The following is a 23464-nucleotide window of genomic DNA, read 5'->3' on the forward strand; positions in this document are numbered from 1 at the left end:
AAAGGAATTCTTGCTGATTGCTTCTGCAGCAACATCAACAAGATCTGACACGTGTGCTGCAGGCATGCTATGAGGCACAGAAGGAGGGAAACACATACACCCATGGGATTTAACTGCATCATACAATCTACTTTTCCTGGCTCACTAACAGGAAAACTGGGAAAGTAGAAAGTTTTTGCAAGAAATAGTAAAAGGCAGCAGAAACCATCAGGAGCAACAAATGTTATGCGAAAAAAAAAAAAAGGTGTAGCAAACTATTTATCCCTGTCAGAACTATCTGCATGGGACAGAGCTTCTCCTCTCCAGGTGCACCAGGCAGTGACCAGGAAGAAGGAATCCCTGGAGACTCAGAGATGGCAACAACTGATGTCACAGGCATGGTCCAGTTGAGCTGAGTGCTCTCCAGGTGACTGGGTTATATAATCCTCAGTGTGACTAAGTGGACTGACATTGGGAATGTGTTAAAATTTGTAGCCAAACTCTTACAGCATCCTGCCTGCACCTGAATGGCACCTGCACAAGGAAATGTTTAGGATAATTGGAGTAATTGGATTAAAAGCATATTAACAATTAACAAGATTAATAAAAGATGTAAAATGGCTTAACTGTGGGATCTGTCAGGCAAAGTTTCTCTTCTAAGGGATAAAAACAGATGCATACAGGATGAAATCCTAGAGAATCAGGATACAGCTGAACTCATTACAAATTTATCTTTCAAACTTTTGAAAAAGCAGGTACAACAGGAGGTTGTTTGTGAGTGGGGTTACAGGCAGCAGTGCTTGTTGCAGTCGGTGTAGCCAGCTGTGTTGGAGTCACCTCTGTGTGTACAAATTTATCTCTCTGGGGGACACAGCCTCACTGCTGCCTGAGCCAGCACTTGGGAAAGCAGCAGTCACATCCACAGGCTCCAGTGGCCCGAAGAGAGGAACCCACAGACCCCAGAGGATGCCTGAGGCAGTGACTCATTGCACCTCTTTAAGTAACACTCTGCAGTATTTTTGACTCCTTGAGAAAAACGTAAGGCAGGATTCCCGTTTGAAGAAATTCTACCAATTCTCCAAAATAGAATTTTTATTCAGTCACTCATTTTTTCTTTTTTTGCCACTAATATGCTTGGTAAAGTCTTCACACCTAAGTTTCCCAGCTCTCCCCCAAATATTTTCTTAACGATTGGCTCGCAGCCCAGTACTCAGGTGTTAAGAAAGACTTCAGGGAGGGGTCACAAACTGTTGTTGGCATTCAGGTTTTTCATTCTTGATTTAAAGTTACTCATAATTCAGTAAATTAGTAAATTTCAGTAAATTAGTAAACTAGCAAATCAGTAAACCGCTTTGCTAAAAAAAAAAAAAAAAAAATAATCAAGATTACAGCCAAAGGAGGGATCCAGGAGCACGTTCCCGATGACATCCAGGACTAAAATTGCGGTGGGGAGGGAACCGTGGCACAGCCAGAGCGGTTTGGGATTGCAGAGCGCTTCTGTGGGATGGGCAGGGGAGGAACTAAAGGCGGTGAATGGGGGAGGAACAAACAAGTGCGGCGAAAATGGAGGGTAGGGGGATATAAGGGCCAGTGGCAAGTAAATCGCTTGCTGATTCGGCAGGGACGCCCTGCTCCCGGGAAAACATGCTGGACCGCCCCGCCGAGTCAGCTCCCGGGTTCCCTCCTCGGGAGCTTGCTCTCCCCCGGCCTCGCCATGGCCAAGGGCACGGGCTCCCCGCCGGCCCCCCGCGATCCCCCCCCTGCTCTTCCTCCCGGGCCGGCACTCTCCGGGCAGCCAGCGAAGCGAGCCGCACGCGGGGCCGAGCGAGCGGCAGCCGCGGGGAGGCGGAGCCGGAGCGGCGGGGCGGCGGCGGCGGAGCGGAGCGGGGCGGGCCGGAGGGGCGGCGGCGGAAGGGCGGCCCCGCTGCCGCTGCTGCTGCCGCCCCGTGCCCGGGGGCGGTGCTGCGGCCGCCGGACGCTGCGGAGCGGCGGCACGGGACGAGGCCAGCATGGGCCGGACGCTCGTGGAGCTGTTCTACGATGTGATCTCCCCGTACTCGTGGCTGGCGTTTGAGGTGAGCGGTGGCACAGGGAGGGAGGCCCTTCCCGGTCTCCGCGGTGCCCGAGCGGCGCTGGCACCCGGCCGGTCCCGCCGCCGCCTCCCGTTCGGAAGGGCCGCTCAAGGGCAGCTCGGCCGGCTGGCTGCAGGCAGCGCCCTTTGCGCCGTGAAGTTAATTTTTCTCTCACCTCCAAGGGGTGCCTGGGCTTCTCCCTCGCGTGTTGAAATCCAGGGACAGCAGGGAAGCGTGTCCGAGCCAAACGGCAGTGCAGGAGTTAGTGCTGAACATTTTGCTTCTGGGGTAGCTTTCATATTTAAAAAGTGCAGGTGTCCTGATCATGACATGAGCCTGACCTTTCCCATACTTACCGCTGCTTAGCCTTGGATAGTCGTGACACGAATAGAGACGCCTCAGTTTTTCTGAGATCAGAGTTCTCTGGCAGCACCCGGGAAAGGCTTTAGAAAGACTAGCCCTAATACAATAGAAAGGATTTATCTGTAGTATTTACTGCCTAAGCTGCACACAGCTCTATAGACACCTCTGACTCTGAATCCCTCACTACTCTTTCACGTTGCAGGCTCTCTGCCGGTACCGGCACATCTGGAATATTGAGCTGCGTTTCCGTCCAGCTTTCCTCGGTGGCATAATGCAACAAACTGGTATGAAGTACGGGGAGATGAGCCCTGCAGGGAGATACCTTCTTCACTAGCAGAGTACTGAGTCTGCAGGCCCTGGGTGTGTGCAGAGCCCACGCAGAGCCAGCTCTGAACTAAGTTATGGCACCACTAACAGATTAACTACAGGACTGTGGAGCCCCAAAGAGATTGAGAAATCAGTCACAAGGAATTTCACACTGTTGCAACTACACAGACAGTCTGTGCCAAAGTCCATCTGTTCTAAAATACAATAAATAAATAATAACAACTTGACAGGGAGTGTTTTCCTAGAGTTAGATTTTAAACCAGAATTAATATATGTAACACTTGCACTTTGTAATATGCAGGAAGGATACAACTATGTCCTGAGACAGTACTTATGGCCTTAATTGGATCACCAAGACTTACAACGCATAAATCATGAATTAACAAGTCTTTACATTGGTTTACCCATGCATTAGGAGTTGTCTAGCTTAAAAGTCATCTGTCTGAATCAACATAAATCCCTGCTAGGACATTTGTACCTTGGTTTAAAACTGATTCAGCTATCCTAAAGGTTTAATCAGGGCAAAACTGAAATAAACCATGTTTAAATCGCAGCATTATCTTTGGAAAAGCCAAGTATGTTTCAGTAAACCAAAATGAAATTATACTATGAAATTAGACTCTTCCTTAGGTATATGTACATATGAGGCATAATTTTTCCAGTGTTAGTTTGTTCAGTATTACTATAATACAGCTGGAAATCTCAACAGAACTTTTTCCTAAAAGGTAACAAGCCGCCAGCAATGTTACCGAAGCGAGGGGAATACTTGCTGAAGGATATGAAAAGGATGGCAAAGTACTACCAGGTGCCTTTACGTATGACCCCAGATGCCCTCCAGCACATCATGGGCACAAGTAAGAGTCTTAGCAGCTATTTCTCATCCCTAGCACTTCTGGTTCCAGTTCTCCCTACGATGAAGTCCCTGTGTGCAGCCTTTTCCTGAACCTGTGAGCAGGATGAAGTCTGCATTCACAGCCATGGAGGAAATTTCTGGAGAAATGTGGCTGTGAATGATACTATCACAGGAGATAACTGTGGATCAACATGAGCTTTACTGTACAGACTTTGGGTTTCTCAGGACTGTTACAGGGGAGATCACACTGCTCTTAGGTAGCAGTCATGCAGACCACACCTGCTCCTGCTGCTGTGCCTTGTCTGAGTGTTCCTCTGTCTCCCACGAATGCAGGCAGCCTGACGGCCATGCGCTTTATCACAGCCATTGACATGACAAACCCACAGTACCTGGAGCCCTTATCCAGGCAGTTCTGGATGCGCTTTTGGTCACAGGTCAGTACTTCATTCAGCCAGCTTCTTGACCCTTTCTGTCACCTTCCCTGTCCTGCATCATTAAAATGTGGAATTCCAGCAAGAGGAAGAAAATGTCTTTTAATGGAAAGTCACAGCAGGAACTTAGTCACAGTGGTTCAGAAGCCACTGTGGTTCATATCAGAAAACACTTTAATACATTCCTAGATTAGGTGACTTAAGACCTTTTTGGAGGTAATTTCTCCAGCAATTAGTATTGAGTTTATTTTTGTTTTCTTAGAAAACTTGCTTTTAAAAATCCAGAGATGAGCTTTTGTTTCATAAACACTGATTTACTTATTTTATTCTTTTACCAGCATGAAGACATCAGTCAGCCAGAGAACATATTGGCTGTAAGTGTTTCCTTTTTCTTGGTGCTTCTGCATTTCTGATAGATATTCTTATTGATGACTTTGAAGAAAAATTGATTTAAATTCCCTTGCAGCTCTGTTTGGATTTTTTGGTTTTGTTTTGTTTTGTTTTTTTTTTTCTCAGAACCAGAATACACCTTTTTTTTTGTTAATTCATGTGGCAAGATACCCAGGCTGGACAATAAGTTACCTATTGATACTATGTTATTAAAAGTCATGAAAGTATAAATAGTTTGCTGCTCTATGAAATGTTCAGCTGTAATGCAACACTTGGGGAAGGTGACTTTCCTTAGAGTGATGGAGTCAGGTTTTCTGTTAAGCTCAGTCCTATTATGCCCTTTTACATACCTGGAAATTATACTCCTGATGTTTTTTCTTTTGCCATTTCAATTTTGTTTATTACAGAAAAAGCTGTAATAGCATGTAAGGTAGTATACCAGCAGATCCTCTTGAAGGTCTCTCCTTTCTTCATTATTTTATAAGTTCTTGGAATATGAAGAAAAGAGAGGAGTTGACTGGTGTCTCCTATCCAACATCCCTAGTTGAAATCTGAAGCTTGGAGTCTTGCTGTTCCTCCCCAAGTCTAGTTCTTGCACTTCAGCTTCATCATAGTGTCACTTTTTTACTAAAGTTTCAGCAAAGGTTTGCACTTTGCTTTTTAAGAAGCAAGATTTGAAGGATATAAATAAAGTTATTTTTTATTTAAACATATAATTTAATTAATTAACTATACTTATAGCTTAAGATATAATTAATGTGGTATTTTTACTCTGGTAGGCAGCCAAGCACCACACAGGTGCTTACTTGCTTCCTCCCACTGCCCAGAAGGACAGGGGAAGAGGAAAGGAAGAATAAAAGCCAGAAAACCTGTGGGTTGAGATAAAATTACTTAATAAACAAAAGAGAACTGGGAGCAGAGTGAAAGAAAACAAAGAATCCCTACATGTAGACTGATGCTCAGCCAGTTCCCAAGAAAAAGCTTAACCTGCCTAAACTCCCTCCTCATCAATTACTGCTGAGCATGGCATATGGCATGGTCTGTCTCTTGGGTTAGTTCAGGTCATCTCCCAGCCTCTGGTGAAGCCCCACTTTATTCACTGTGGGGGGAGAGTGAGAACCAGAGACTGCCTCGACACTGTGCAAACACCATTCATCAATAGCTAAAATAATTAGCATGTTATCAGCATTGTTTTGGTCACAGATCTGAAACACAAAACCATAGGAGCTGCTGTGAAGCAAAGTAGCTCCATTCCAGCTAGACCCAATACATAAACATATACAGAATGTTGTCACATTGTCTCTGAATCCATCATTATTTAAATAAAGCAAGGACATGCAGAACTTCAGCACTTCATACTCAGAACAATCTCCAATTTAGCCACAGTTTGGCAGTCGATGAGTATCCCTCCCGTGCATCAATGCAGAGAGGGAGGTGTCCCCTTGTGTCTGTCTTCATTCACTCCTGCAACAACTACTAGACTTTTCTGGAAATTTGTCATCCAAAGGTGGCTGAGAGGTCCCAGCCAATCATCTGAGTCTTTACAGGTAGATTTATTTTACACATCAGTCAGAAAAATGGTACTTTTAAAACCTGATAATAATTCCTTAGCATTCTTTTACTTCTTCATTTACTCAAAAGCAGCTTCACATAAATTGCTGTATCAGCAATGTGTGGTCTGAATTCTGCCCCAGTCCACTTAAATCCTCTTTCTGCCCTGAAATGGTGAGGACCAGATACTACTTCACAGTGTCAATATTGCACTCTAAACACTGTGGCTACCAAGCATTTTGTTCTAGTCCAGTGGTACACTTGTTTAACCTCCTCTTCAAGCACAGTCAAAAAGAGCTCCTCATTTTCCTGATGTGTTAGCAGGAGAAGGCACATGAAAATGTTGGTGCTAAACAAAAAAAGTCATTGAAAAAGTCATTAGCACCTGCATGTGCAGGATTACTTCTCCATGTGCAATACTGCATTTCTTTCTTTTTTTTCCTCTCTTTTCGTGACATACCTTATTCAAAGAGTACTTGGAAGGCATTGTTACCAGGTAAACACCAGAAGTTTAAATTTGGCTACTTTGTCTCATTCCGGTGTGGCAGAGGCTCAGGGGAGGTGAAAAAGATCCAGCAGTAACACCAGCCACTGTTAAACCTCTGTGATTTGGTGTCTTTCATACAGTGTCACAGATCCCACGTGGCTGCATTTCTGTCTTGGTAGGCTTGTAGTGTGAGATTTTACTTTTCAGAACACCACTTTGAGTTTTTTTGTAAGTTATCTGATGAGTCATTGTATCTAAGGTTCTTTCAGTTATTTTCTTTGGTTTAGGAACTCCTGGGGGAAAAAAAGTGCAGATTTGGGGCTTGGAAGATTTAAAATGTCTCTTCCACTTTGTATCTGAGAGTTGTTAAATGATGAATAGTTTGGGAATACAGCAAGACAGTTGTGCAAGAAGTGCTTCAAGAGTATTTTGAATTTTTTTGTTAACAGACTGAAGATTAAATTAATTATACCAAGGTGAGAATTGGAATATTTACATTTAGAGTATTCTTAATTAAATCATGTTTTCACAGATTGCCCGACAGGCTGGGCTCTCAGCAGAGCTCTCCCAGAAGGCACTTGAAATGGCTTCATCCCCTCCAGTGAAGGACAGACTGAAAGACACAACAACTGAAGCACTGAAACATGGGGTGAGATGCTTCCAATGGCACTGGGCTTCACAGCTCTGCATTCCTTCCCCCTTAAGAATACAGGGAACAATGAGAGTGATGATTATAGAAAGCACTATATATACTTCTTGTTTTCCAATGTGTAAAAGCCACCTTACTGTTGCTGGTAGTTTGTCTCAGTCATCTGAGAAAACAAGGTTGACCCACTCATTCCAAGGACAGAACCTTTTTTTTACTGAGAGATACCATTTTACTGAGAGATACCATTTATTGCTACTTGGAATAGAACTGTGGATTAATCAGGTTGTTTTTTATGCTCCTTCAAAAGGGGCACACAGGCTCTGGAGAGTCACCCATTTTCAGATGGCTTCATTAGGCTTATCTTTAAGAATGAAGAAGGTAAAAAGAAGGGGAGGAAAGAAAGTAAAAAGTTGTTGGGATTTATTCCTGAAGATTGGTGATATGACTGCAAGAAATTCTCCCATTATAACATTCTCTGTTTCATCTCCATGGTGTCAATAGGCATTTGGGATGCCTGCTGTTGTGGCACATTATGATGGGAAACCTCATCTGTTTTTTGGCTCTGATCGTTTAGAGCTGCTAGGCAGCATTATAGGTGAGTCTACCTCATTTCATCACTTTGGTTTCATGCTTTCACCCTCTTGGAACAAAATAAGTAATGCAGCTGAGTAAAACACTCCTAAGGGCTTTCAAATGTTAAATAATGTTGGTTATCCTTCTCCTGGAATGAAACTGCTGACTGAAATCTGTCCCAGTACACTTAAAATGACCAAATGATCCTTTTCCAGACCAGAAGTAACTTGAGTTCTCTCTCTCACACCCTCTCTTGGTGTGTTTCAAGGCTTTGTGCTCCATGCGCCATTCTCAAAATATCCATATGTAACCTTTTGGTACTGGACCGTAGACCTTGCCTAAGATTATGACTATGGCTGGTACTGCTTTTTTTTTTTTCTGTTGTTGTTGTTCTAACATTTTCATTTTATATCTGTTCCTTCTTATTAAGAGCACATTATTACAGCTCCCCAGTCCATAACTTGTGTCTACCTACACAGCTGTTTAGCTTGTTCATATATTGACCATCCTTCTTTTCATTTTTCTATTAACTATTCTTTAAGAGATTGAAGTAGGTTGTGATAAAAAAATAAAACTAAAGTTACCTTTTTTTATGAGTTACAGGGCATTTGACTATTCATCTCAAGATCTGGCACTTGAGAGAGTGTCTCTAGAAAGAGTTATGCACACAATTAGCTCATGCATTTGTGGAAAACATTCAACAGAAAGAATTAATGCAAATTAGTATTAGTCATAAGCTTAAGCAGAATGGAAATTTTTTGAGGTTTTCTTTTTTAGTGTTCTGGATGAGTTTCTGATTCTATAAAATATTCCTGATGAACATGAGAGTGAGGAAGAAGAGTACCCAACACTCCCTACAGCAGTCACTAATACTGACTGGAATGCTGTGGCCTGATTTCTAGTCTCAACTCCAAGGACTTAATCAGATTTTCTTTTTGATTCTCTGTCTCTGCAGCCTTGCACCCTTTTTTGCTTTTTTTTAACCCCCACTCCCCCCTGCAAAATGAGTCCTAAAAAGAACTGATTTCTCCCTCATGTGAAATATCCCTGACCTGCAGAACGTCTCATCTGTAATGGAGGAAAATAATTCTTCTGCACAGTTTCAGCTGTGACTAGACAGTGAAAGATTTATGGAGCTGGCTGTAGCACACCAAACAAGATATATATCTGTATTCCATCACCAGTAGCTACCCTTCACCTACTGTTCAGAGTAGGAACAATAATCCTGCTGCAGAAAAATAACCAGCCAATTACTTGTATGGATCACATTTTAATATATCTCTTTTGTGCTGGTTTGTCTTGCAGGTGAAAAGTGGCTGGGACCAGTTCCAAGCCCTAAGCTGTGAAAAGTCCTGGGGAAATATGTAAGAAGGACAATATATATGTCAGTCTTCAGTGGTTATCTGAATGTATTCAATTTTATGGAGAGATGCCTTTCTTATCCTTAACAGTTAACTTTACTGCTTGGTCTCATCTGTAATTTTGAAAAATATCAAGGTTTGCCAGTATTACCAGCCTGGTGAGGTGTTTACCAATACAAATGTGCTTCCTTTCTTTCAACAGATCCAAGATTAACATTAAAGATTTAACTTCTTGCAGAGTGAACATTCTTCTTCCCTGGTTGGTTTTCTTTCCTTTACCCTTAACACATGAGGATTACGCAGTTACTGGACTGTGATCTCCAGGTTTCTTATGTCTTCCTGCTTGTCCTTTACAAACACACACACACACATAAAACCTAAGAGAAGCTGGCCACATTTCCTTTTATTTTAAGTCTAGTGTACTACATAGACATAAGAAGCACAGGTTAAGATATTAATGCTTCCTTTTACTTTGCATCATGGCAGCTGGGAAAGACACAATTCAAGCCTAAAGAAGAGCCTAGCGAACCAATCAAGTATTTTAAAAGGAACTGTCCCCATCCTGGACAATATGTGATACACCTGCAGCGACTGATGTTTGAGGAAACCACCATACACATGCATTTGTGGGCACCAACCCCAAACCTTGCAGGGGTTTTTAACTAATCCAGGTTTTACAGGAATGTCTTTGGAGGATGGTTGTGAACACCACTGTAGGTTCAGCTGGTAACTGAAGTAGACTCTGTTTTACTTCCTCAAGGATGCCCTAATTGCTGCCTATCCAAAGGTGATTTGGATATGGCTGTGAGGGACTTCCAAGCATGTAGTCTGCAGAGGGAAAGGTATGCAAACAATTAAAATAAGAAACTTCACATGGAAAGTGTTTGAGCTTGGCCCTGTATTGGCTGAATTGGAATGACACACAGAAATTTGATTTATAGGAAGTTTGATTTCACAATGATTCCACACTCTGATGCATCACTGAATGAAACAGCAGCAGCTGGAATTCCCTTTTTTGTCTTTTCCTGAACTTTAGCATAAAGCACATTCACGTATTTTCACTTGAACAGCAAATCCTAGACCAAAGGATCAGAAAAAAAATCTGTATCCTTCATGTTCTTACACCTCTGAGTGTTGTGGGAGTATCATTTGTTCCCCCACCCACAATTTTTACTTCTTTCAGCTCTTCAGGAAATACCCTAGGATTGGAGGAGTCCTTCCTCCTTTTTACCAGTGCACCCATTAGTCTTTGGGCAAATTCAGCCTGGAACTTAAGGAAAACTTTGTGAGAGATAAAACGAGTTAGAATGACAAGGAGGTTACCATGGATGTGGCTGCCATAGGTTTCTTTGAGTCCCTTGAAGCCATGTTATAGAAATTTTTTACCGTTTCTCCCCTGAAACTTGCTAGCCTCCAATCTGTGCTATCAAACTGATTCAGAGGTTGTGATAAAATGGAATGACTAAAACATCACTTTAAGCCAGTAGCGCTATCTCAGGAGTGGGTAAAATGCCCTTTTGTGGGAAATAATGTGCTCTGGTAAGGAGCTGGTGAGAATTCAAAGAACACCTGGAAATAATGTCAGTGAAAAGCAGGGTCTCATGAAACTTTGTTCTTTGAGACGGATCAACTGGAAAATAACCAGCCTTTGTGGCAGAATGTTGTTTGATTTGGCAGATGAACCAAAAGACATGGATCCTACAGACTGCAATATATTTCATGAAATTATTTTAAATGCTCTTTGACCTACTTCAAATCAGTGGAAATTACATGCTCAAAACCTTAGGTACTAAAATCATACTTGAGTACTACTGAGATACATTGCTTATTGCCTATGATAGCCACCAGTAAATGCAAAACCACAGCCTTTGCCTTTGTATCAGTGAGTTTGCAGATTGTTGCAATTCTGACTCTCTACCTATTCTAAGCAAAATGTGCCTGTTTGGGAGCAGAACTTTGAGGGAGTTCTGCCCCTCATTTACACAGCCTTGCTCCTGTGTTACAGAGCCGTGCTGTGAGCACAAGCTCTTGGCAAAAGCTCTGGGGATGACCCCAGTGAACAGTGGCTGGCAGCTGCACTGTCACGCTCAGTTCTGATCTCTGCTGTAGCGCACACTGAAGCAGCCTCAGTGGTGAGTATCAGCTCCCCTCTCTGATCTGCAGTGGCAACAGTGGCCACCACCTCATGGGGCTGAACTGTGCACCTGACTGCTCTGAATGCCACAAGGTGGCAGGGCAGCTAAAACTTGAGCGCTGAGGATCTGAACAGAAACAGTAAGAACTACCAGCTATTTAGGAATGTTTAGGAATAGCTGGAAGAATTTTCTTCCATAAAGGTGATCCTCTTCTACTCAGCTGCATACCAAACTAGTTCCTGAGAGCCTCACATCCCCACCATTTTCAAGGCAGCTGTTTAGTGTCAGACCAGAGAAGATACTGGGCAAGGAAAGGGACAATGAGCAAAAAGATTCAACAACACAGACAAAACTGGACTGTGAATTCTAGGGAACAATCCTGAAGTGGTGTTCCCATTTTCCCTCATCAGGAAATCAATCCCACTTCCCATGTCTGGAAAAGCTGTGAAACTGGCTTGGCAAGTAGGTCCCACCAATGCTAGGCTGAAAGCAAATAAGCAAGTGTACAGATAGGCACAACATCAGAAAATTAGCAACAAAAAGGGGTTCTGCAAAGTAATGAAACTATTATAAAAAGCAGAGGTTAGGCACAGAGAAAGGTATGTTGTATCTGAGCAAAGGAAACTGAACAATGAAAGACAAAGAAGAGGAAGAAACTGTGCCTAGATTAGGGTAGAGAACAGAATCTCAATGGGAAATGCTGTTCCCTGAGAGGGAGGAGGCAGCCGGGAAAGGGAGTGCTTCGGTAAATCAGACAGGCCAGAGTCACTTGCCACGGAAGATTGCTTGGGGAGGAAGGTAAAGGACTAACTCTGTTTCCTGAGAAGCTGTACAGCACTTGCTGCACTGTCTCAGAGAGGCAGGGATGGCCAGGGGCCTGTGGCTCTCCTCCCCCGTGTCCATTACCTGTGCTCCTCACCGTGTGTGCAGCAGACAGTGCTCCAGCGCTGACATCACACACAGCACAAAATGGAGGCCTGCAGAACAAGGCACCGCTTTAACCTCCCCCTGCAAACGCCTTCCTACTGCCCTTTCAACCCTCAGCAAGCAACACCTAAATCAAGCCTCTCTTTTCTCCCGTCCTTATCTCTGTGCAAATGAGAAGAAAACATTTTATTAAAGCACTTACTGGATTATGGTGCTGAGCCTCTGCTTTGTTGCCTTTTCCTTTTCCAGTGGAGCCAGCAACACTGCTGGAAGGAAGCAACCTGCTTCCTAGAAGGGAACCAAGCACAGAACAATACAAAAATAATCAAGAGGGTATCCCAGGAGCTGCACACATAGCTGGTTTTACTCCAAAGTTTTCACAGATCTGTCGCTCATCCACAGATAAGAGTGAAAGGAGTGTACCTGTGCCCAAATTGACTAGGTTTACCTTCTACCTGTCTACTTGTTTCTCATTCCAGCTCAAAACATGAGGAAAGTGACTGCTTTAATTTCATTTAAAAATAGTCATCAGCCACTGCTTCCAGACAATCTGAATGCCTTATTCTCAAGGATACACATTTGTGAAGCAGACTCCAATCTTACGCTCTCACAGTGTTTCTCTTCCTTCTCCCTCTGACCCCTCCCTTGAGATTCCCATATCTGACCTCAGGGTTTAAGGAATTTGCCTCTCATCACATATCAACACCATGGCAAAACCAGGGATTAAATGCTTGCAAAATTCACAAATTAAAAGCATTCTTTTGCTTTCTGTAATCAGCTTATATTTACCATACACATTTCTCAAAAAATGAGTAAGATGTCTTTAACATAATAGCCTTCTTAAACCATTCTATGTTTACTCTTAGATGATCATCCATTCTATCCATTCTATGGTTAAAATTACTAAATATGCTAATTTCTAACCAGTACAGTTTGTGAGAGTTTATGCATAGCTACATCACAACATAAATCTCTATTATAAAATACTAAATCTTTTCTTTAAATCAGAGGAAAATGGAAAGAGTTTGAATTAAGGAGTTTAGTGTGGAATGTGCTAAGGGGTAGAATGGACAGGTGAATACCTCTGATGGCATATCTAACCATCATTCAATCAGGAAAATGAAGAAAGCTAATGAGGGATTCCTGCTAAGATGGTAAGCTCAGATGCTTTTCCCAGGAACACTTCTTTCTTTTTTTTCTTTTTTCTTTTTTTCTTTTTTTACTTATATGTGATCACACCAGTATTTTCTAGTAAACAGATAAGATGCAATTATTGTTTCAGCACTTTTTCCAAGGTAGACTATCCCCTTTCCCAGTGCCATTATGTAATTTAAAACTGAGATTTAAATCAAAATTGGTAAATCACTGCCTAATGCTGCTAAACTGTGGTTTTAAACAATATGAATTTACAATATGAGGGTTCTTCTCTATTTTGTATATATCCATCCCAGTTCCACTATGCTAAAATTTAATAATGATGTATGTTTTTTGTAGGAAGTTACTAACAGGCCAACTAACTAAATAAAAATATACCTAACAGTACTGGTAGTGTCTATGTGTTGAGGAGAGTTATAGCTGAATTTTTATCCTGCCCTTGAGGCTAGGGAGAAAGTCACCTCTGCCTCATGTGACATGCACTGGCACATGAGACATGTTGGTACTTTAAAGCCAAGTCAGAAAATATTTTGGCAAAGGCAGTTCTCTATGTCGTCATCTGGAAGCATAATGACCACAGACTGACTTTTTTTTTTTCCTGTAACTTTGCTCTCTCAATCTGAAAGGCAAATTGGAGAAGCCAAGAATGTGTACATGGGTCAGGAATGTTGGATTTATTCGGCGTAGGATCTAGACTCACAGTGGGCTTGTCTTAGGTTTCTCCATTAAAGAAAATTTGCTTGGTCTGATTTTACACAGTGCATTAACTTTGGCTGAATACTTACTAGATAACTTAATAAAGGGCAAAACTATACCACCAGGATATTGCTCTCTGTCCCCAGGGTTGTAAAACCTAAAAATTACATTGAACTAAACATTGCATTCTCTGTAATGATTATTCTCAGTGATGCATATTAATGCATCTCATATACTGTAAGATAATAGAGTCAGCAGAGAAAGTATCTGTGAAGAGCAGAAGGGGCCAATGGAAAGCATCCCTGCCTCCAGCATCCACAACAAAAGAGGAATATCTGATAGAACAGAGATTTCTGCAGAATATCTGACAGTATCACATCTTCAGTGCTGTTGCTAAGATACAGACAGTTTTATGCAGGGATCTGTCTGATGGCCATTCTTGATATCTCATATATGGCAGCTGTGGAGAATGAGACCTAACTCTATTCTCAAATTAAGTTGACTCCACTTTCTGACCCTTGTAATCTTTACGAGCAATCCTTTCTCACACAATTCCTATAAAGATTTCAGGGTTCATTTCAACCAACTCTCTTCCTTGCCATACACATAATCCCTAGTATCTCTTACCATCTCAACATGCTCTTATTCCAGTCTTCCAGCAACAAATGTTAAATGTTTTGCCTTTCACAGTTTCTAATGACTTCCCAAACTCAAAAGCTTAGTCTTTTCAATCATACTTTCCCAAAATCTTACATAGCCCCTTTCTCTAAACCACACTGAAACTGATTTAAACTTTCCCTAATTTTAGCTTAAGGCTGATGCTCAACAAGAAATGCTTCAATCCAAACCAGTTCATTTTAACAAAAGTGAAATACAACTGCAAACAGGGTCTGAGATCAGGGCAGATGATCCAGCTCCACAGCAGGAAACACAACAGGTGTCCCTGCTACAGGACTGAAGAGAGCTTCTAAGGACTATAATCATCACTGCACTGAATAGATGATTATAGTGAATGGATCCAAGTCCCACTGAATGGATTATTATAGTGAATGGATCCAAGCTGAGTTTAATCAACTACATCTGAGCTTTAATCAAGTACTAGACTAAGAGCCCAACCTTGACAAAAAAACTCTGAGTGCAGGTTGGCTTCCTGATTACCCACCTTCTTAGGAGCATACTGCTTTGTTCAGGAAGCAGTTCCTATAATCCCATATCCAAACTATCTAGTTTATACAGGAACTGCATTCAGAAATGCAACCACAGTTCTCCACAGAAAAAACATGAACTTTTTAATTCTTTGCAGTCTACTGTAACTCCTTTTGCAGTATATACAGCACTATTTATTCACTGAATTACAGCACTGAAGAATTCTTTCCCAATTAAACTTTGCATGGCAGCTGCTCTCCCCATTTTTCTGGGCTATCATCTACCTGTGCTTCTAAAATATTAAGTACAGCATACAAAAGATTTGGCTCAACCTCTCATACGCTTCTAGAAGCATAAGCAGAGGGTTTTTTCTATTTTTCTTTCTTTTTTACCTGGTGAGCTAGAAGTACTGGGTGTGCAGTCACTGTCATCCAGCCACATACTCTGAACCATTGAATCCTGTTTTGGAGGGCCCTTAAGTGAGCACGTCAGCTCCTAGAGAGGGCAAAGAAGATGTGTTTTAATAATGCACCTGGTAAAAATTCAGGGAGGGTAGCCTCTGTTTGTTAGAGATCATACACCCACCCTGTCATTCTCCTCTTCCTCAGATGTTCCATTTTCCCTCAATCCACTACAACAACTGCTTACACTGGATGATGAACGTGAGAGTGGCTGCATCACACAGTATCCTGAAGTCTGACTCCTGAGCATTCTGTGAAATGCAAGCATTCAACATGATCATGCTTATTGTTACACATAGGCTTAACTTCTTGAGGCATAGCTTTATTATGTAGCAGTCAGAAACAGTAAGAATATATTATTAATCCACAGCTAGTTTTTCCACCTAGGAACAGAATTCAGGTGAACTGGCATGCATACCTTAATTTCTTGTTGCTACATCACTTAGGAGAAACAGCAATTCTCTGTCTCCATTCTGGATAACTGTATGAAAGGACAAATCTGAATGAATTTTTAAGTCACAGACCTAAGTGTAATAAAGTGGATTGACTCAAATCACCTGCATTTAAGTATTAAATACATCTAGATATTCATTAAAATCAACAGATGCCCTATTGTGGATATCAGAGATTTTAAGAGCCTAAATACAGAAGGAAGAGGTATTAAACTGAGTATGAAGAGCAGGTGCTGTCCAGTCTAGGCCACCCATTTCCACAGGTGGTCTCAGGCGATCGTGTTTTGTCTTATGTGAAATTCCAGGCAGAACAAAGGGACCATAAAAAGCATACTTTTCATGTCATAGAGCTTATAAATTGTTACTGCTGTTTTCTGTATAGCTGTAACAGGAGGAAGCAGGAAAGCAGACACACATTAACCAGTATTACAGAACAGTTAACTAAGAAAGTTAGGGAAGCAATGGGGAGGTAGGAACACATTACTGAGATCTGCATTATTGCAGGATGTCTCAGTGTAAAACTATGTAGGATCAAGTGCCAAGCTCCTGCACAGACAAGTCAGAGCCTTCCTCCTGCTTACAGACAGGAACACACCTAAGTCAGGATTCCCATCCTGGTGATTTTCCATGCGCCCAGCTGCCAATAGACTGATTCCTGTAGGTCCGTCCCACTAAAATTTAGCTCCCAACAAGGCCATTCAAAGAGGACATTCAAAGCAAACTGTATTGGATCCCTTTACCACCATTTTATCAAATGGAACAGACATTGAGGTAGCCTGGTGCATGTTTCAGATCTATCAAAGATGATCCTTAAGGTCAGCTCTTCCCAGCTGAGAATTTGGGATCCACTGCTTAGAGTCATTCAGGAGATACATGGCTCTCCTCCCCGCATGTAAGCCCCAAATTTATGGCGAAATACTCATTGTCTGCATAAGAAACCAGCTAGTAAGAGAGAGACAAAGAGCTTAAAAATGTTAAGAAATAAAAAAAAAAAGAGAGGCAAGAAAGATAAGACACCTTTAACATACTAAATATATTTATTCCTTCAGAAACACTGCAAAATGTGGCCAGTCTTGACCTACAAGCAGTTGTGAAACCTAAAGTCCCAGGCATATTACATGCCAGCATGCAACAAGGAGAACAGTGAAGACAGGGCCAATAAAGGCCAAAGATATTTCCTCAAGAGATTAGGAAATATATTTTGGAGGAAATGAAGGCCAACATGCTTCTCCCTTAGCAGAGCAAATCAATAACATGAATCTAAGTGAAGTGGGATCTAGATTTCCACAAAGTATCTCCTTCTCAGCACCCTTCCTCAGCAGGTTTCTCCATCCTTGTTCTCTGCACTGCGTTTCTTGACCTGTGTCAAGGCACTAGAGACAGAGGTGGAGTTGCGTTCTTCTGCTCTTGCATTCTGCAGGCCAAACTATTCTCACTCATCTGAGGGGAGAGGAAGGGAAGAGAAGGGATCGCACTCAAGGTGGCCTCCGTTCCCCATCACTAGTAGAGGTTGGTTCAGTGGCTGCTGATTTGGCAATTGGAAGGGCACAGAGCCAAAATGCTCCAACAGGAGCTATCTGTCCATCTCCCTCTCACAGAATTCCTGCTCCAGGAACTGCCAGTGGAGCGTTACTTGGTGCCACTCGGTCTCTCCACAGTCCTTGAGGTCCTCTAAGTACGTTCATGCTCCTCTTAGCCAGGACTCTGATTTCACCCCAAAAGTCTTGCCAGTGTCTTCAGTGAGGTACCCAATGACTGAGTAGCATCCGGTCCACTCCTGATTGGCTTGATGTCCCCACTCAGATGTGTCTGAGGAGGGAAAACACACATACAAAAAACCCATGTACTTTTCCTAGGATATGGACATACACAGTACAGTGCTTGATTTCTCAGATGCAACCCAGAGAGTCGTCTGATCCTCAGGACTTCTACTACTTGGTTACATAGGCTGGGTTCATTCTTTTGAGTCTGTCCCTTGAGAAGAAGGATTACTTGGAAGGCTACCTAGACAGTAAAGCAGAAAAACTAAGGACAATTGTCCCTGTCTGTGGGAGAGAAGACACCGTTAGCTCAAGTGAACAATGCAGTTTCATGGATTGCTGGCTGATCACTATATAAACATCTGTTAAACTCAGCAGCGTGCTCTGCCTCTACTGTAAAATAATTAATCTATTACTTATATGTTCCCTTTGCATTTATTTCCAGGTTGCTCTTAGTAGAACACAGGTGAAGGGGTTGATCATTCAAGTTTTGAATCTGAAATGATTATGTAAGACCAGTAGCATCATGCTGGACATTTCTGAGGTAACAGAAATTTCTTGTGACTCTATGGAGAGAACCAGGAATAGACTGATGATATACTCCCAGGGATAGCCCATTCTGTTATCTAAGAGGGACTACATAAATTATTCTAGAATGAGGCAGAACTCTTCTGCATTGGAAGTATGCCTACATCTTGATCCTGGTTTCACAGCTGATGAACACCAGGTAGGCTATTTCAGCAGAATGCCAATAAAGTGTCTCCAAGACAGACTTTACACTCCCAGCCTTCTCCTGCAACATTGTGCTAATACTGTCTTGCTGAAAATGGTGTGCTTTACCTGGTGGAATTACATGTTCTAAATTCCCTGTCCCCAATGTCATGCAAAAAGTATGGCTGCACATGGGCTAGTCTCTAACTCTGAGATCACAACTCTAACTCTGACTAATCACTAATTGTGCAAAACTCCATGCTGCATCCCACCTTGTAAATGAACTGTCCAGGAATGGGCTAAACCACCAGAGATATGAAAATACTTCTTTTTTCTCGTGGTCCTAAGTGGTTTTGAGTCCATGACTGGAAAAAGAATCCTGGGAACAGAACTAGACAAACTGACAAATCATATAGGTCATGCCTAATGTGCATAAACAATATTCATGCAAGTATTGTTAGTAAAATCCCATGCTATGTTTGCTCTCTGAAAGCATGTGGATACCAACTTGAAACAGCCATTGCAGCTGGCTCACCTCCTCAGCTGATGGAGAATGGGGGTGGGAAGTGGGGGAAGCAGAATTCTTGGTGATTATGCAAGGTAATCAGCTATCTAATCAGAGCAAGAGTCCCTCACACATGCCTGTCAGGAACTTCTAGTTCACTAACAAGGCCCCAGGCAGGATGAGGAAGGGAAGGTGGAATGATTTGGTAATGCTGGGAGATGGGGGGTGCTGACTGATGTTCCATGTCCTGCATTCCCTCTAGTCCTTAGCTGCCAGAGGTGCTAACCTTAGATGGTCTGTATCTCCTAGATGTGCTCCCATCCTCCTCCACACCAAAATTCTGGGCACTCATCCAACCCAAAAACTAGTATACACACAAAAACTAGAACACTGCACCTTGGCTGTGACAAAATTCTGAGCAGTCCTACAGCACACAACTGGGCAGCTGAACTACTGCAGATAGTCACCAGCTTGTAATTCTTAGGGAGCATTTGGTGTAGTTGGAAGGACAGCCCTTCCTTTTCAAATTTGGCACCTGAAGCGACTATAACCATAGATGCCCGGTCCTAGAGCACCTCCTGAATTTTTTTAAGACTCTCCAGTCCTGAGAAAGGGAAATGCCCTAATACAAAGCACTTGCTACCTTTCTTGCCACAGGTCTCATCCAAGCTCTTGAAAAAAATTAGGTGTAGTAAAATGTTCCAGAAAGTCAGCTGCAGCCTTTGATTTAAAGACAGGCTGTTCTGAGGTCTTGGAAATGTAAATGGGTGGTTTCCCTGAAGTGTTCTAGGTAGGATCACATCCCAGTATAACACAGCTTAGCAGCAGCAAAGCTCCACTACCAGGAAATTGCATTTTTCCAGTTTTTGACAACCAGAAACTGGAGAATTAACTTGCAGACTACTGCATGGAGTGTTTTGCACATACCACTGGGTGTGGTATGGCGTGCTTTAGCAATGAAACATAGGTGCAACACATGGGACCGTGCTGGAATCCTGCTGTAACACTTTGGGGAGACTGGAGACAGGTTAGTTCACGCTGGTTGGGAGCAGCGGCATGAATCCTGCTTAAAGGGGCAGAACTTGAGTACAACCCAACATCCCAACATACCCTTGTCCAAGCTTCTCCATGAAGCTCCAAAATCACTCCAGAGAAAACTACAGAGGAAACATACACATGAGTAAACATGGATAATTGGACAGCTAGGATTTTGTGTATCCTGTTGGATGCAAGCTCACATTACAGCAAAGATATAACCAAAATCAAGTGGTCCAATCTTTCATCACAGTCTGTTTAAGAAAGCCAAGTTCCTGACAGGCTCTGAATTACTGTGCCACAGCCAGACATCCAACTTGGGAGATGCTACAATGCCTGATGTGGACAATTTCAGTAAAGCCTTCAACAGAGCAAGACATGCACCACACTTAAGCCAATACCAGAGACAGTGAGCATCTTTCAAATACTAAAATTTATTTTCAACTCACTTGCTCTTCCTGCTGGGGAACTCTGGAGAGCTGGGACTAGATGATCCATCAGATTTCAGGTCAAAGAAAGTTCCTGGACTGTCCAACACCCTTTGTATTCTCTCTGTGGTGTCTCTGCTGGGAGAAAAGAGAAACCAGCTATACCCCAGGGCCAGAGTTAACTACCATCTATTCTACACTCCCTTACAAGCCACAGTAGAAAGTTGCATCTCCTGTATACAAGTAAAAGGGAAGCAAACACAGTTGCACTGAAAAGGGCAGACCCCTTTGATATCACATGTGATATCTGGAAATGGCCAACTTTAAGCTCCTTTTGAATTGATACAAAGGCCTGAATTAATTTCAGTAGTCACCTTTATTTTGTTAACTTTTTCCTCTATCTTCCCCATTCCACTGGTCTTAAGAAGCTACAGGATTTAATAGAGAGCATAAAGATGATGGTTACAAAAGTGTTATTGCTACTAGGACTTGTCAAGATACCACTGAAGAAAGTTGTCTGTATGAGTAACTGAAATGAGAGGTACATTTAATTAAAGAAAGGAAAACAAAGGGATTTTGGGGGATTTCTTAAGGCTTCAGTGATGGAGTTTGTCACAAAGTTCTTCCTCTGCTCTCTGGGTCAGCTGACCCTACCTGTGCCCCACACATCACAGTTTCTGATACCCTCATTTATGCCAATACAATTGTTTGTGAGACTGGAAATTACCCTGACAAAAAGTAACTCTAAAATTAAAACAACTCTGAAACTCCTACAACAAACTAACAAGGGAGATGGACTGGGTCAGCTCTGTCAGCAAAGCCTGCATATCATTAAATTACAGCTTCAGGGTGAAGTCACAGATGACACTTTGAGCTCACTGTTCCCAGAAAGAGAGCATGCTCCAGCCTCCTTCATTCTTGCTGAGTGCACTTTCCACCAGTCCTGGTACCCATCAGACTTCTCCACGAGCCAGTTCATGGCAGAACCTGGCAGACAATTAATCCAGTGAAAGAAAGTTGATACTTTTTCTTTTTGATTTCTGGGCTGAAGCAGTTCCATGAAAGGCCCACTGGGGATCTGAGCAATCATCACAAGGAACAGTCAGGACTGGGTAGATGAAAGGGACAGAAGGGAAGCATCGCATCTGCTTTCAATAACAATGAACTCTTAGAGCAGTTGCTAGTGAAACTGCACCTTCAAGAATGACCCAAGAAGTCTTTCAGAAAATACAAACTAAGGCTCCCTGTTCCTCACATCTAAGTTTACAAGTAAGCAAAAGGAAAGCTAAATAAGCCAATTAGTTCATCAGATCCCTCCAAGCAAAGAGCAGGGGAAAAAAATAAATAAATCCAGGGCTTTTCCCTGCAGTAGGAAAGTTTTACAGATCCTTCAAGGAGATAGAAACAGTTGTTGTATACAAAGTAATGGACCGAAGGACACGCAGCTGCCTAAGATACAGAAGTATTTAAAGCAGTGAGAAGCTGCAGCTACTGTGCTAGCTCAGACTACTACAGGGCAGTTGTCTCTGAAGATTTAATTTTTCTCAAAAGTTCTATTTTTATTCAGATTAGGTCATAGGCACCTCATTAAGAAAGAAGGGAAAATGCAGTAAAATTTCCTCCTAAAATAACTAGTGTCCACTTTAGAGATGACTTTCCCCCTTTTGCACCCAGTCTTTGAACTGTTTCCTGGAATTCTTGCAACTGGGAAAACTGCATATTAGATGCAGAGCATTCACGTGACTTTTGAAACTGTATAATCTTACAAAGATGTCTCAGCTAGAGCTGAGAGAAATGTATAATTTAATTAAATAATATCTCGTGACCAGCAGACAACTTTTGAATGGTTATAATTCTGTCAAATATGCCAAATCACTCTTTGAAGCAGTATATTATCCATTAATTGTAATTATTTCTCAGATGATCTAACTTAAACACTAGTCATTTGGACTTAAAGCTTTTTTTCATAAATCCTGTAAGTTACCAGAAGTTTTGCCTATTTGAGTATTTTAACATGAAAACAAACAAACAATCAAGCATCACCTTCCCAAATACCAGCCTTTCATCTGACTCACTTCTAAAAGTGGTCAGTGGTCAGCAGGAAGCTCAGGAGTCCTGGATAATACTGCACAACACTTAAGAGTGATCTTATAATGTTCCTCCACCCATTTCCTCCATTCTTACTCAAATACCGAATCTCCCAAATTCCAAACACCCTCTTTTAATTTTGTCTGTTTCTGTTATTTGTCCATTTCTCCATCAGTCGATAATCAGTCCCTTTTCTTCCCATTCCAACAATTCCCATTTTAGTTCTCATTCCTGAGGGTTCCCCCTCTGCCTATAATGTGCCTATGTTCCTTTTCTCATCTCCTCTTGGCTTTTTTACCCTCTTTGTCTCATCTCCCCACAGCTCATACCTCTTTTCCTCCTGTATGTTTTCAATGCCAATGGCACTACTCCGTCGCCCGTGGAAGCGGCTGGCTCGAGTACGGGATGGGCTCCTACCAGGCAAGGCAAAAGACTAGAAAAAAGGAAAGCATGACAGAAAGGAGAGGAACAAGACAGGAAAAGCTGTGGAAAGCATAGGAGAAGAGTTTGCAATGTGGGTCCAGATCCTCTCCTTTACTGCAATACAAGACTCAGCTCCACCTGTGCAAGGAATACTTTCTGTCAGCGAGCAAGAGCAGCCAGGGCTCACAAAGGTGTTGTGAGAAAGGCACAGAGTTATAAAGAAACAAAGGCAGAACACAGCCAGTATACAGAGAAACAGGCTTGGGAAGGGAGGTATCCCCATATGGTGAGAGGAGAGGCAGAACCAGAAAGCAAAAAAAAACAGAAGTTAAAGGAGAAAAGGAGGCAGCAAACCCAAGTCATTAGTATGCTATGACTTTGTTGTATTGACATAAAGAATGCATACAACCAACTAAACTGTCACCAAGAAATCTTAACACTGAAGGGCACTTTCTTGGCTTACTCAGAGATGGGTGGGTTTTTTTGTAGTTTGCCTGTATTGACAT

At 42.3% G+C, this 23464-nt stretch overlaps 2 protein-coding genes across 12 annotated transcripts in view; one reads left to right on the top strand and one right to left on the bottom strand.

Moving 5' to 3' along the window:
- The first annotated feature begins 1934 nt into the window (after positions 1 to 1934).
- On the top strand, positions 1935 to 9280 carry GSTK1 (glutathione S-transferase kappa 1). The gene is made up of 8 exons (XM_058019005.1): positions 1935 to 2054; positions 2617 to 2698; positions 3467 to 3595; positions 3928 to 4028; positions 4364 to 4399; positions 6986 to 7102; positions 7604 to 7697; positions 8981 to 9280. Exons 1-8 carry the CDS (start codon positions 1989 to 1991, stop codon positions 9019 to 9021), a joined length of 666 nt encoding a protein of 221 aa, XP_057874988.1. The 5' UTR covers positions 1935 to 1988; the 3' UTR covers positions 9022 to 9280.
- A 139-nt stretch (positions 9281 to 9419) lies between these two features.
- The window catches only part of LOC131080611 (rap1 GTPase-activating protein 1-like), a 43900-nt gene continuing 29855 nt past the window's right edge, over positions 9420 to 23464 (bottom strand). For 6 of the 11 annotated variants that reach the window (XM_058019000.1, XM_058018993.1, XM_058018999.1 and 3 more), the window contains 7 exons: positions 22865 to 22968; positions 20469 to 20585; positions 15681 to 15807; positions 15488 to 15590; positions 12301 to 12386; positions 12078 to 12148; positions 9420 to 9864 (listed from right to left, as the gene is read on the bottom strand). In XM_058019000.1, the coding sequence (XP_057874983.1) occupies positions 12125 to 12148; positions 12301 to 12386; positions 15488 to 15590; positions 15681 to 15807; positions 20469 to 20585; positions 22865 to 22968 (561 nt within the window). In that variant the 3' untranslated portion in view covers positions 9420 to 9864; positions 12078 to 12124. Of the gene's footprint in view, positions 9865 to 12077; positions 12149 to 12300; positions 12387 to 15487; positions 15591 to 15680; positions 15808 to 17026; positions 17818 to 20094; positions 20142 to 20464; positions 20586 to 22864; positions 22969 to 23464 lie in introns of those variants that run through there. The other 5 variants (XM_058018995.1, XM_058018994.1, XM_058018998.1 and 2 more) reach the window with 5 other exon arrangements.

The sequence above is a fragment of the Melospiza georgiana genome, chromosome 2, assembly GCF_028018845.1.
Source record: "Melospiza georgiana isolate bMelGeo1 chromosome 2, bMelGeo1.pri, whole genome shotgun sequence".
In the NCBI taxonomy this organism is placed as follows: domain Eukaryota; kingdom Metazoa; phylum Chordata; class Aves; order Passeriformes; family Passerellidae; genus Melospiza; species Melospiza georgiana.

Excerpts from the sequence above, each read along its gene's own strand:
- GSTK1 (XM_058019005.1), top strand. The coding sequence starts at position 1,989 with ATGGGCCGGACGCTCGTGGAGCTGTTCTACGATGTGATCTCCCCGTAC. Across the intron at positions 7,103-7,603 it reads CTGAAGCACTGAAACATGGG|GCATTTGGGATGCCTGCTGT; the intron begins GTGAGATGCTTC and ends TGGTGTCAATAG. Across the intron at positions 7,698-8,980 it reads GCTGCTAGGCAGCATTATAG|GTGAAAAGTGGCTGGGACCA; the intron begins GTGAGTCTACCT and ends TTTGTCTTGCAG.